A 13,721-nucleotide genomic window follows, 5' to 3' on the forward strand; every position below is an offset into this window, starting at 1 on the left:
AATAACTATTCACAGATCTTCCATGCCAACATCAAAATGACTGTTTAACAATATTTTTCCACATTTCAACCCCATGGAAGAAATCAACCTTCACATTCAGCATAATGCAAAAGCGAGTGAGTAAAACTGAATCAAGCCTACACTTCACAAAAATAATTTTCTAAAACTCACCATACAGTGTACTGACATGCAAATGTAAGAGGTGCATTTATATTTTCAGAAAGCTTTTAAATTACGCCATTTAGGTATATGACAGATGTCAAGCATCTCGAGACTGGGAAAAGACAGTTATGTGTTGGTGAGCTTGGATGGGATACCCTTCCTTCTCGGACCAGGGTAAGAGAGCACAGGAGGCTGCTGTTCTGCTAAGTTCTTTATTTCATAGTCTCATAGCTTTCTTGAAGGCAGAGTTCAAGGGGGTTACAAGATAAAGGCAAGCAGAAACAGCAACAGCAGGCAAAACCAGCTTCTTCTTCTAATTCTAGTTTCTTCTATATGCTCTATATTTTTTCTTCCAGAAGTGTGGATTATATTTGTTAATTGACAGTAAGATTAACACACAATTCTAGTTTTCCTTTTCTTAACCTATCCTGGTCTAATTCTAACAGTCGTAAGTTTTACACAAGTGTTACACAGGTATTACACAGATTTGCATATATAGTTTCTATCAGCTCTCATTGTTTATGTGAACACTCTATCTAAAAAACTTGAACAGTATAGTTCTATCTATATTTTGTCTAAAGTAAAACAATTCTGTGAAAAGGTACTACTGCTGCAGTAAGAACTGTGTTTAAGGTCTCTGCTGCAGCTTTTCAATGTTTAAGGCACTTAGCATATATTTCTACTAAAAGTGAAAAAACCTATACTTCTATTTCACTTTGGTGTGACTTCATGTATCTCAGTTTATCCAAAGGTTTTAATTCAACCCCTGTGCTTTGGTTTTCCTCTGGGCCTGAGTCCAGAGATGCTTTCACTCCAACAATGTGTAAATTACAGAGATTTGTAATGCCCAAGTTATTTTAGTATAAGCTCATTCATTGGCCAAGCTTTGTCAAGAGACAGTCTTGCCATTTCATCCACAGAAGTAAAGAATAAACAAGACTCCTCTAATGGAAACTTCCTGAACAGTGTGTCTTACTTGATAATGTCTCAATCCCCATATTCTTTTCAGGTGTTATATTATTTAATATTTCTTTAATATATTCAACTGTTCTCTTTAGTGTGCATTCTTCTCTTTCTCACAATTATAAAACCACGGACACCATATTTTTAGCAGATACATCTCTTTGAAAATCCCCAAGACTGACAATTTCCTGCAAAACTGGAGGAAAGTCAAGTATAATGGAGGACAGACTTTCCTGCACAACCCAGAGTAGAACAGGTGCAGAACAGGGACAGAACAGCAACAGCTGCTTGCAACACTCTCATCTCTGCTAACAGATTCTAGGTGCTCCTAGTCACCTTCAAGACACCACATGGGTCTTGTGTTTGTTTGTGCAAAGCCTGTGATACCCAGAAGGGAATTTGGCATGGCAGCTCTGCTGTGAGAAAACTGTGTGTCAAGAGCTCAAGCAGTAATTGCACATACACAGGTGAGCATTTGCTCCCAGTTAGATGCTTCTAACTTTCTCCAGGAAAGAGGCATTTTAAATTGCCTTCTCAGTATCATTTTGACATCACCTGTAACTACCTGTACATGTACCACATTTCAGAAATTCCTAAGTCTGCCCCCTAAGGTATTGGTATGAGCACTCCTGAGCTCCATGAGATACTGCTGTGTTCTGCATTGTAAGCCACAAGTGTGAGGATTTGCCTTATCTCAAGTACAAAAGCAGAATCCCAGGAACTAATCTGATCCCTCTATCAACAACACATTTAAAGGAAGATTATCTCTTCCACAAAGACTGGCTGTCCTTCAGTAAGTCAGTTCTCTGCTGGCTGCTACTGATAGCTGAACAAGCTATTCCCAGAGGTACGGCTGCATTTCCCAACCAGCCATGAAGAAAAGAAGCACAACCGTTCCCCAAGTCATGTGCACAGTTGAGGAAAAAACCAAAGATGAACTCAAGTGCTCATTTCCTTGTCTGATCAGAAATATCTGATGATCTGTGAAATATAGCAAACTGTCCCCCCCTTACAATTTTCAACTGAATTTCATCATGCACTTGCAAGACACTAGATGGGAGTTGAATAGTCAGCATTTCACAACAGTGGAGGAGTGAAAAAAGTCTCAACTACACAGAACTTATATGTACACATACAAAACCCTGTTTTCCTGAGATTTCAATCCAATCCACCAAATTAGAAGGTCCAATAAGGACCTGAAATTTCTTACACTTATCTGATCAAGGTCTCCAAACCCTGCCAACACATCACAAATTTTGTCATCAAATAGATTCAAATAAAGCAGCGATTGATTTGGTCTACTGGATTTTGGAGGCCTATCAAAATTATGTCTTGATTGCAAAACAGGTATAAATATGTCTGGGGGTGACTTTATGATGTGTACCCCATATCGCTGCCCTATGCCCAGAAATTAATTCTTGTGCCTTTCTGTGCCTTTAAACTGAGCCTGAGAGGGGGAAGGAAAACTGAGCAAAACTTTTTCAAAGCAGTCTGCAGCTTGTTCAAGGTCACACAGAGATAGCGACTTTTTTTTTCCAGCCAGCTTTAGGCCAGTTTTTCAGTTTATTTTTCTCTGCAGAGAGACTGAGAGTTGAACTTTTTTCCTTCCCTGGAATTCCGGATTTTTTCCCTTTTTCTGTGGATTGCTTCAATATCAGAGCACATCGGGAGGACTTTCCACCGGGCACAGAGGGCCTGGCCCTGGGCCAAGCCCCAGCTCCAAGGAGACCAAAGGGAGGACTCTAACATTTTCCCAGGTTTTTTCTTCACAGTGAAAGATTTTATTATTTAGCATTATTATCCTTTTCCCATGTGTTTATTAAATAAATAGTTTTTATCTCTTTCACTTTCCTTAGAGGAAAATTTATTTTTCCCGAACCTGGTTGGGGGATGGGTGGTTGTGCCTCCTCTCAGAGGATATATCTCTAAATTTGACCAAACTGGAACAAAATGATAGCTGGTAAACACTTGAGAGTGCTGCTTTACCTTTTCATTGGTGTCTGAAAACATGGCCCAAAGGTTTCTCTTGCAAACCATTAGAGTGCAACTATTATTTATTAACTACTGTTGCACTCTGTTGTAAGTGAGAAAAAGATCAAGCAGATCAGCTGACTATACTTAAGTCTACTAAACCAAGCACAAGCATAGCAGCTGGTCCACTACTGCCATACAGAAATGGTTTGGGACAAATGAATTCACTTCTGACAAATATATCCCTTCTAGTTCTATCCACAGAAATACCTGAGCATCTTCCATTCACTTTCTTAGATACCATCAAACCCCGTGTCACCTTAACTACTAAATCCCTTTCTAGTGACTGCTCCTCCCAGGTCCTTCTATGCTCATTCTCAATAATAACAAGGCTTAGTATTACAGAAAGGGTTAAAAATAACTCCATACACTCTTTCCAAGTGACTCTCCACGCCCAAACTCTCACAAGGTCTCATTTTAACAGAGAAATTTATACTTGTGAAGAAAACAACAAAATTAACCTTAGAGGATAGTCTAGATCTATCTATATTCCCTTCCCACATTCAACACACAGACACTTGTAATAAACAGGCAAATAATCCTTTTCCACAGGAAAGGTATTGTATCATTTTCCAATTGCAGTGCAGTCAATCACTTGAAAGATTCTTTTTGTTTCATTAGATGCTTATCTGTCTAAAGTGACAAGAAGGTGTTGATTATTACCTTCTCCAGTCCCAAATCTGGCATTTTCCCCAGCAGTAGGGGAAGGGGCAGGTAGTATAGAACTGTACTTTCCCATCCATGTGCAAATGTGCTGTGTAACCACAGTTACCTAATTTTCCTGAAATATATAAGAAAATATTTTCTAAGTTCACTGCTAAGTGTCTGACAGGGATAAATGAAGGCTACTATTTGGACAAACTTGTCATAATTATTTCTAGATGCTAACGCATTCCACTAAATATTCCTACAGTACTGCCAGTATAAACACTAATGAAATACCCAGAGCAGGCATCGTTATCACTCATGTTTCACAGTGATGCCATGTGAACATGCAGGAGAGCAGACACCGCCCTCTTCCAGACCTTTCTGTCCCATCCTTTACAGGATTCCTGTGCTTTTACATCAGCTGATAAAACAACTTTTAATCATCTGTGTTGGCATATGCAGGCACACAGTACATTTTGAGCCTGCATTTTTGGCAACACATCCTAAAATTTAGCAACAGTCAAGGCTTTGATTCATAAATCGTAAGATCACAAATAACCACATAGATACTTTCAGCTTTTAATCCAGAATGTCATCTAATCTGCACATAAAACAGTTCAAAGAATATGTCTTGCCTACTTCCCTTAGCAAAACAGACAATGGCAAAATACCAAAACTGCTTAAATATTTCTGCTGCCTACCCTAGTATTTTTTGCCCTTAATTTTGGCACTGGCAGTAGCTCAATAACTCAGAATTTTATAATTTATGGAGAAATACATGACATTAAACATTAATGAAGAATAGTAAGTATATAGGGATGTTGTTTTTTTCTTCTAAATCCTGAACTAAGTAATTCTGTAAGACACATTTTGCATAGGGCAGAAAGACACTTTTTATGCCTACGTGTGTTTATGCATAAGATAAGTATGCATAAGTGTACATGTTTTCATCATGTATTCTACTAGTAGGCAGAATCTTGCAATGTAACAGAACAACACAAAGTTTTTCCTAAGGAAAGCCAACATAGGCACTAATTTTGAGTCACGTAAAGGACAACAGAGCAGAGAAATGGTTCAAAGAGAAGAATTTCTCTGGCAGAGAACTGACCAGACAGTAAATTAAATCTACTGATGATCTCAAAAATTCTCCAGTTATGGGTGCATGTCTGAGCTTTGCCCACAGTGTTTACAGGACCTCCAATGAGCATCCTGAACTACAGCCAATATTCACTAGAAGCAACTACTACTGTGTAAACAGCTGTGAAAAAAATGTACAGGAAAAGCTTTGTCAAGTTTGTAGCCCACAATTGCATATAGCAGGAATCGATGGAGCCTTTGCAATACAAACTGTGCCCCAAATCTGTTCTCCACACAGAGAAAGTTTCCAGTGATAAGGGACACATGTAAGGCACGTTCTTTTAAAAACCTGACTCCCATTAAGCAACTCATTGTTCATAAAGGGAATGGTGTTTACACAGGAAAAAGTCCACTTTCAACAAATCTGAAATCCAACAGATGTTTCCTTCTATCCAAGCAAAACAAGTTTGTGAGCCATTTCTGCCCAATCAGAAAGCTTCAAAATTATTTCTGCAGGGAAAAAACCCCTCCATACTTGAAAGAATGATCATGGAAAACAAATTCAATAAAACTTTTATTTCAAAATTGCAACTATTACTAAAGTGAATTAACTTTTAAAAAATCAGTGTTCTTTAAAGAGAATGTTTTATGATCTGGATTTGAAGAGATACAACATGACAGTTTTGGTTTGTGAAAGAGAAAGTAGGGCAGACTGTTAACTCACAAGTGCTCTGCATTGCAATTGCTCTCTTCAAATCAATTTATCCTCTCTTCTTCAGTCCTCCTGCAATACCCCTCTAGAACTCCTGGCTGCTCTTGGCTTCCTCAAATCTCATAAGACTTCTCTTCCTCTGCAAACAGCAAATAAGTAACAGGAGCGGCTGAGCAGAGTATAAAAGGTGTATCTTTTAATTTTGTTTTGCAGTACACACTAATCATACAGTAAGCCTAAGCACTTTGTAGAAGCGTGTAAGACAAAGAATTTCAGGCTTTGCCAAAGTTGTGCAGTTGAGACTGTGCTGTTACACACCTGACTTTGACTTACTGTCAGGAGAAAGTTTCAGGACTTTCAGGATGTACCTGGCAGCATTGCACCACTAAGGAGCAAAGCTGCATCTGGTGACATTCTGTTGCACAACTGAATACTGCAAAGACAACATCTTCCAAGGAGTTGGTGAATTTTCTGTACCAAACAATACCTTGCTTCAGAAGATGAACTGAGATGGACCACAGGTTGCTGAGGATTTTATCAAATTCTAAACCTTTTATAAAATGTAGCTGCAGAGGTCAAATAAATTACCTTAACAGCTAGATACAAACATCAAAGCCAAAGTTAAAAAAGTCTTAAACATAAGTATGACAAGTGTAATCAGCAGATCCAACCTTCTGTGCCTCCTTTACCTCCGTGAGTCCCTTCTTCACTAGATTTCACTCTGATTATTTCTTGTCCATTTTGTGAGTATTATACAAAGTTCCCACCTCTGTAATGTTTTATGTGCAGCATGCTCAGCAATGATGTTTCTTACCCCAGCTGAACCTCTGCATGCCCTGAGAGGAATTTAAGAAGGCAGGACTGAAATCTATCAGCAATGCAATGTGCCATTATTACAACCAACACGAGTACCAGCAATGTGAAGGAGATCCACTGAGATGCAATTCAAATCTGCCTATCAGACAATTATAGCAGAAATTCGAAGTGGTCTTCTCTCTCCCCCAGTAATCTCATTTGTCCTTTAAATAGATCTTAAGCACAATCTCAAACTGTCAGCATTTCTGTAAAGAAATACCAGCTCAGACCTAATTGGATTGGTCAGACAATCACAGCTAAGCAGTTCTCTGAGATCTAACAGCTGAACAGCTATGGGACAACCTTCCACATTGTAATATGATTATATGAAAGAGGGAATATTTCCTCGGAAAGTAAGTGGTGAAAAGACATAATTTGTTGCACAGAACCCTGGGCCTTAGCAACACCATGATGTGGTGTGGCATAGCTAAGGCTGTGTGAGCTGCTGCATATGGGCAATTATCTGCAGTTAACTGTTCAAACACGTCACTTCAGGCTGCTCTGGATATAGGAAAATGGGGGTAAAAAGAATCACAGAGAATTCTGACTTGAACATTTGAAAAGAAAGCAAGTACATATTATATCACATATAAACAGAAAAGATAGCAGAATAAGTATTTTAGCTGAAAAGCAGAAATACTTCCTATTCCCCTGGACTTTTATGTCACCTATATATATATATATGTACACACAAAACTTGCTCTCTGTGTCATCAGCTTTTGTTCTGTTCAGGCTTCTACGGGCTGGAATAGTGCATTTTAAAGACAATCTAGGGGATAATGGCCTAAAGGTCGCACCATCCACATCCTTTGAAATGATGTAGAGGTTACATGTTCAGGAAGTATAATAAGCCAAATCTTAAAACACTTCCAGTGCCTTCAAATTATGGTTTCTTTAATGGAGATCTGGATTATTTCATATGTGTCTGGGTCCAGAAGAAAAGTTATTACACAGATTTTATGCTGAAAACTGAAGTGATGTTAATTTCCCTAATTTTAAAATAACAGTCATACATTTTACATTTGTATTTAGAAGAATATCAACTTAAGCACTCAGCAATGTTATTTTATGTATTTGCAGAGTTGCCAGCCAGCATGACTGAGGAATATAGGTAAACTTTGCACTGAATTCCAGCCCATGCTTTGACCTGGGGCAAAAGCTAATTGAGATAATGTATTGAATCTATCACTATTAGGAGTTATATATTCTCCCACCTGTTGGCTTATCCACACCAAGGAATCCAGCCTGTCCCAGGATTTTAAACACTTTATGTGCTGGGAACTGTCCTTCTTCTTCCCACTTGTCCACAAATGGATTAATCTCCTTGTCAATGATCTAGATTTGGAAAATAAATTGTATTAGTTATTAACACAGAAATTCCACACAAAAACTTTTGACTACTTTCACCTCAAAATTGTAATTTAAGAAGTAATAGAAAAAACAACATACAGGGAAAAATTTGAAAGCCCACCAATTTTCTTACTTCCTGTTGGGATACCCTTATTCTCCACTCACCCACAACTATTACAACAAATGTAATGAGGCAAATGTAAATCATTCTTTTAGCAATTACTACTAAAACAGGTCTTCAGAACTGCTTTGAGCCTCTCCAAAGTCTATGAAAATGGCTGTTTCCCCCCCACCATTTGTTACGTTTTTGTGTACAGTTTGTACAGAGGGCATGATCTGTAACTGCCTCCAGGAAACAGGCAACAAAGACCCTCTGTGAATCCAAACTACCGAAGAGTTAACTCTGGGCTTTCACAGGAATACAGGCAGAGTATTTTTCTACATAGCAATAGAGGCTAGAAACAGGATCAGATACCTGAAGAGAAGATAGGAAATGGCACGTGAAAATCATTTCTCTGTGGAAATAATCTACATCCTCTTTTAAACACATAATCTACATCCTCTTTTAAGACCCAGACAAGATCTTTTTGCTAATTTTGCCTCTTCTGAGAGCTATTCCCTCTTCTGTAGAGGTAGCAGCCTGCAGAGAAGCACCTGGATATACATATGAGACATGTGCCTGACACAGAGCTGTGTGCTCACCCTGTACACAAAAATGGCTGTTTCCCCCCACCATTTGTTACCTTTTTGCGTGCAGTTTGTAGAAAGTGACAGGAAGGGAAGTCTGGATTATCCTCAGAGGAACCTTGGCATAAAAGGTTGATGATCTGTCCTCAATGACCACACACAGTACCAAGAAAGGCAAGTAGAAGAGATTCATTTCCTCTCCCTTTGCCTTAAACACTCTCAAGGAAGTCAGTGCTGTTCAGGGCATTTATGTCTAGTCTGTATTTAGACTTCCCCACAAGTCTGACAAAACATGTACTGGAAAAGTTTGGTCTTCTCCCAGAATTTATAATATTCCCAAATCTAGTCCCTGCACAACTCTTGACTGTGCTACTGCTGCACACCTTCCAAAAGCCAAAGTCCTAAGCTGCCTGACTGCAGTCCTTACACTATTCAGGCTGCTGCATTCCCTTCCAGCCTTTGCAAGCAAAACACATCTGGAGTACAGCCACTACATTCAGCAACACTTTCAGGGCACAAGAGCTGGATGTTTTGCTCCACGAAGTCCCAGATTTCCATGGCCATGGGAAAGGAGCAAAGTGGGAGCCTGCAGGTGTGTTCCTGCTGCCTACCAGCTCATCATGAGGCAATGGTATGGTGCCCACCTCTGCAGCCCAAATCAGGCCTTGGAAAAGGCTGCTTCTGCCACGCAGCCAAGAGCACCACACACCTCTGTCAGCCACACAAGGCGGTCCTAACGGGAAACATCCTTCCCCCAAACTAAACCCTACCAAAACAAACACCAGTTCCCAATAGAAAGGTAATGCCTTTAACCTGTGACCATGATTTTACTACTACGCTGTTTCATGAAGAGAGAATTTGTTATTTCAAGAACTTACTCCTCTTAGTCTTCTCTTCCTGCTAAATAAACAAGTCCTGTGGTGCTAACTATGTCTTGAGCTGGAAACAGAATCCTCTCCCTCCTAGACTGCTGTGTTCTCGAGACCCTGCGGAACCTTCTTCCAAACTATCTATTTATTGCACATTCTTTGGAGAATTTCAGCCCATATATGGCTGCTTTCTGCCTTCCAGTTGGCCACAGAAATAAGCATACTTGATTGCTGGTAACAGAAAAATCACTTTTTCACTCCTCTCACCAAATTCTGAGAAATTCACATACTGAGCGTTCAACTCATTCAGTAATTATTGTCTCTCTCCCTCTCTTATATTGATTAACATAAGGCCTAAGGATCAATAGCAAAAAAATACTCAGCAGAACCCTATCTAGTAGAGCTCACGTTTCTCTTCTATATTGCCATATCCTATGTGCTCAGATCCTAAGATGCTGACCCTGAGTGTTGAAGGTGGTGAAACACCTTTTTGGCTGTAACAGCTTCTGGCAATGCTCATTGGATAACACCCAGGGGAATGCCTGGAAGAGCACACAAAAAGTTATTCCAGTGTTTTGATGGATCTTGGCAAAAACGTGGTGAATATACTAACAGAGTTTTGTGGTTTTGTGTTTGTTGTAGCTTGTACTGGGCCAAGTGTTTCGTAGCCTACATACAAAGCTACCTTTGAAGTTAAGCAGATTCTGAATGACTAAGCCATGATTTCTGCAAAACCTGTTTTCTCCTGTGCCTTTGAGTAAAACTCAAATTGCTTAACAGATTGGACTTATTACCAGGTGAGGTTTGCCATGTTGAGTGAAAAAAGATCTGCCTTGCATGACACAACAAAAAAACCCCAAAGACAATCTGACTGCACAAACCATAAATTTTGTATGGCTCTAAACTCAATTAAAAAAAATTATACTGCAGTCCAGATACTGATAGCCACAGTTTCTTCTTAGCTATTGGACCATTCACTGTGTTTTTGCAAAGATTTAAGTCCTGTCAAAAGCTTTTACGCTTCAGTCACAAATTGCTTGCAAAAAATCACACATGTGATTTTATAATCATAAGGGGATTGGGGGAACACCTTCCCTTGTACTGACACAAACTTAAGCCAAATTGCTGGATAACTGCATTACTGCTCAACTGGCTGGCGCTTCAGCACTGATTACTGGGTATTTTCATCCCTTCCTAGAAAAGCTAACTGAAACAAGGAGAGGTAATTTTAAAGGTCAAGCCAGCAATGACTGAATGATCACAAAATTTAACATTTGCTTAAAACCTTGCTGAAGACAGGTCCAATAATGCTTTGTACCTAATCATTTGATTTATCCCTTCCCTTGGTTTTAGCAACTTCCTCACATCTGTGCCACCAGTGAACTATTTTACACTTGAACTGCAGACACGTATTATATAGCCACCTTAACTTAAACCCTAAGGTTTCCATGCAGTGCTTGGTAAGTATACAGAAGCAAGCTTTCAGCAGTATGTGAGCAGCTGGTCTGCTTATTTATATATGCTTTATCGTGAGAAACATGGAAGTCATGGGTGCCAGCATTTAGACTTGCACCACTAGGATACCAACGATCACAAGATCTAAAACTTCTATGAGTAGAAATATTTAGCACTGCCTATTACAGATACAATCTGATAGATATTCCCAGCCACAAAGGAAATCTTTCCACCTGATCTAGCTTGCCAAATCTCAGTGGCATTTGGGATGTAAAGTTGATCAAGGAGCCATATAACTTTCCCACCTGCTGAAGTACCAGTAAACCACAACAGAAACTGTTATTTTCCTGACAGCAAGGGCACAGTAAGTCTCATGTATGGGACTGGTTTTTATGTCAGGCTACTTCATCTGAACACTGAAGATGCAAATATGAAGGACTAGGCTCTGGAGGCAGCCTTGGTTTAGCCTGCATCCCAGCAAGAGTTCAGGCTGCTCTCTGGGGAGCCTCCAAAAGAATGGCCTCAGGGCTGTTATCAGCTGGGAATTATAAAAACCACTGTGGACACTTGCCCAGTCGGAAATGGATCAAGCCAACAAACTCACTTCATGCTGAATGATGGTAAGAAAAATAAGTGTTTTCATTAGAAATTATCTGGGCAAAGTTTTGTGAAAACAGCACCTGTAGCTCCCTGCCCAGGACTGGGGAAATACTATGGCAGGGTTGGAGAAGGGACAGAGACATAAATTCAGATTTTTTAAAAATAGATAATTCTAATTTCTCTTCAGAAAAGAGCAATGAAAATACCCCCCCAAATCATTGCCACAGTTCTGACTATTTTCCACTGAAACTTAGTATGTCATTTAAATGAGAAAAGTAACAAAAATATATGATGCTGATGTTCAGTATTTTGTGCTGATACTGTACTAGCAACTACCCAGAAATATTAGCAATTGCCATTTAATTCTGCATTCTAAAACAAATGCATTCTACAACAGTAGAAACTGTAATTGAATTAATTTGGGTACTGAGAGTATGTACAGATGTCCCTTACAGCAATTAAAGATTAGTTTTCATTATCCACCAGCATGTTTACCTTCTATCCTGCAATTCAGACACTAAAGGCCATACTACTTCTATACACACCTCTTCTAAGCACCCCTTGTAAGACTGTACAGTGGTAGGATATTTCAGCACACTATTAGCAAGATGATGAATTTTGAAACAATAAACTGAATTCTTAAAAAAATGACAAGTCTTTACTAAAGCTTCCTGTGAGTTATACCTCAGCTGAGATTAGACTAATTTACTAGAGAAGCAAGAGAAAATGTCTGAGAAAAAGGTATTTTGTATTAAGAAGATTAAAGGCAGTCTGTGGGGCCAGGGTTAGGTTAGATGTTAGGAAGAAATTCTTTACTCAGACGGTGGTAAAACACTGGAACAGGCTGCCCAGGGAAGTTGTGGATGCCTCATCCCTGGAAGTGTTCAAGGTCGGGTTGGATGGGGCCTTGAGCAACCTGATCTAGTGACCAGCATCCCTGCCCATGGCAGAGGGGCTGGAAACACATGATCTTTAAGGTCCTATCCAACCCAAACCATTCTATGATTGTATGATTTTATGACATAACTGTTCCATATTATATTAGGACCAGCATGTTTTTTCCCTTTAAATCAAGTTACAGCAATTGAACTTAACTCTATTAATATAATAACCAGAGATGACAGTTAATAGGATCTTTAATGTAAAAAGCAAATAAATAAACAACAAACCACTAATGACAGTTCTTGAGTGGTTACACCTAGACATTAGCACAACAATGACTTGAATAGGAGGTAACAGACCAGAGATTCCTTTGCTTTCCGTATCAGCGATAAAGAAAGAAAATTATTAACAGCCTTCAAAACAACATTTCTCCTTTAGTTTTAATCAAAACCACAAGCAGCAATGACTGCACATGAGACAACTCAGCATTGGAGCAACACTGTGCTGAGGTCAAGGTAGCACTTTACAAAGATGCAAGGCAAAGCTGAGGTGTTCAAACCCGTGGGCCACACATGGATGCTACCGAACTTGGACACCAAAACCCACCTCAGGGGTGCAAGGCAGCCAGGACCCCACTGGCAAGCTCCTGACTGGCCACACATGCAGCCTGTGCAGGTCTTCTCAGCTGCTCCCCAAGAGGGCCTGGGGAATGTTTTCCATGAGCATATGGGGTTGAACTGAAAAAGTTCAATTTAAAAGCAGACATCCATTTCATGACCCTGTGAAAAACATGTGGCAGAAAAAAAGTCCTAAGTCCAAAGAGCAGCAGCCCACTTCCCACATGTTGATCTCCACCTGGGTCCCCCCAAGGCATGCATCCCAAGCACACCTGAATGAGTTTCTCAGAGTGTATTACTCATTTCTTCTCACTCCTGGGCTTGGAGGTCATGGCCCTCCTTGACTCCCTCAAGACTCTTCCAAAGCCATCATAAAGCTTGATGAACAATCCTTTCCCAGTAATACTCTTTGGAAAGGTAGGGAAAGGGCACAGGGAAGGAGACTGAAGTGTGGAAACACACTCGGGACAGAACTAGGGAGAATACAGTTGCATGAGAGAAGCAGGTCAGCTCCTTGTAGCTGCTACCTACTAGAGAGTCTGTGGAGAGACTGAGCTTCTGCCACGGCAGCTCACTGATGAGAATGTCTATGACACATAGTAGGCAAAACCATGTCCTGCTGTCCCCTCCGACACCTGTGGAGTCCCTCTAGCACTGGCAGGAGGGATGGCAGTTAGTTGCTTCTGTGCTTCCAGTCCCCACAACACATGCTAGGAGCAGAAGCCAGGAGCTGATCGTGTGCCTGGATCACCCAGCATGGTGGTGGCGAGCCTGGACCTGACACAGTCAGTGAGTGCCCCAACAGAAGAGACA

At 40.1% G+C, this 13,721-nt stretch overlaps 1 protein-coding gene across 2 annotated transcripts in view; it reads right to left on the bottom strand.

The window, feature by feature from the left end:
• LOC104689336 (probable acyl-CoA dehydrogenase 6) overlaps positions 1 to 13,721 on the bottom strand; it is an 80,807-nt gene that overhangs the window by 60,183 nt on the left and 6,903 nt on the right. For both annotated transcript variants that reach the window (XM_010399402.4, XM_020584655.2), the window contains exon 2: positions 7,663 to 7,783. In XM_010399402.4, coding sequence (XP_010397704.2) covers positions 7,663 to 7,783 — 121 coding nt within the window. The remainder of the gene's footprint in view (positions 1 to 7,662; positions 7,784 to 13,721) is intronic.

Source organism: Corvus cornix, chromosome 2 (genome assembly GCF_000738735.6).
Source record: "Corvus cornix cornix isolate S_Up_H32 chromosome 2, ASM73873v5, whole genome shotgun sequence".
Lineage (NCBI taxonomy): Eukaryota > Metazoa > Chordata > Aves > Passeriformes > Corvidae > Corvus > Corvus cornix.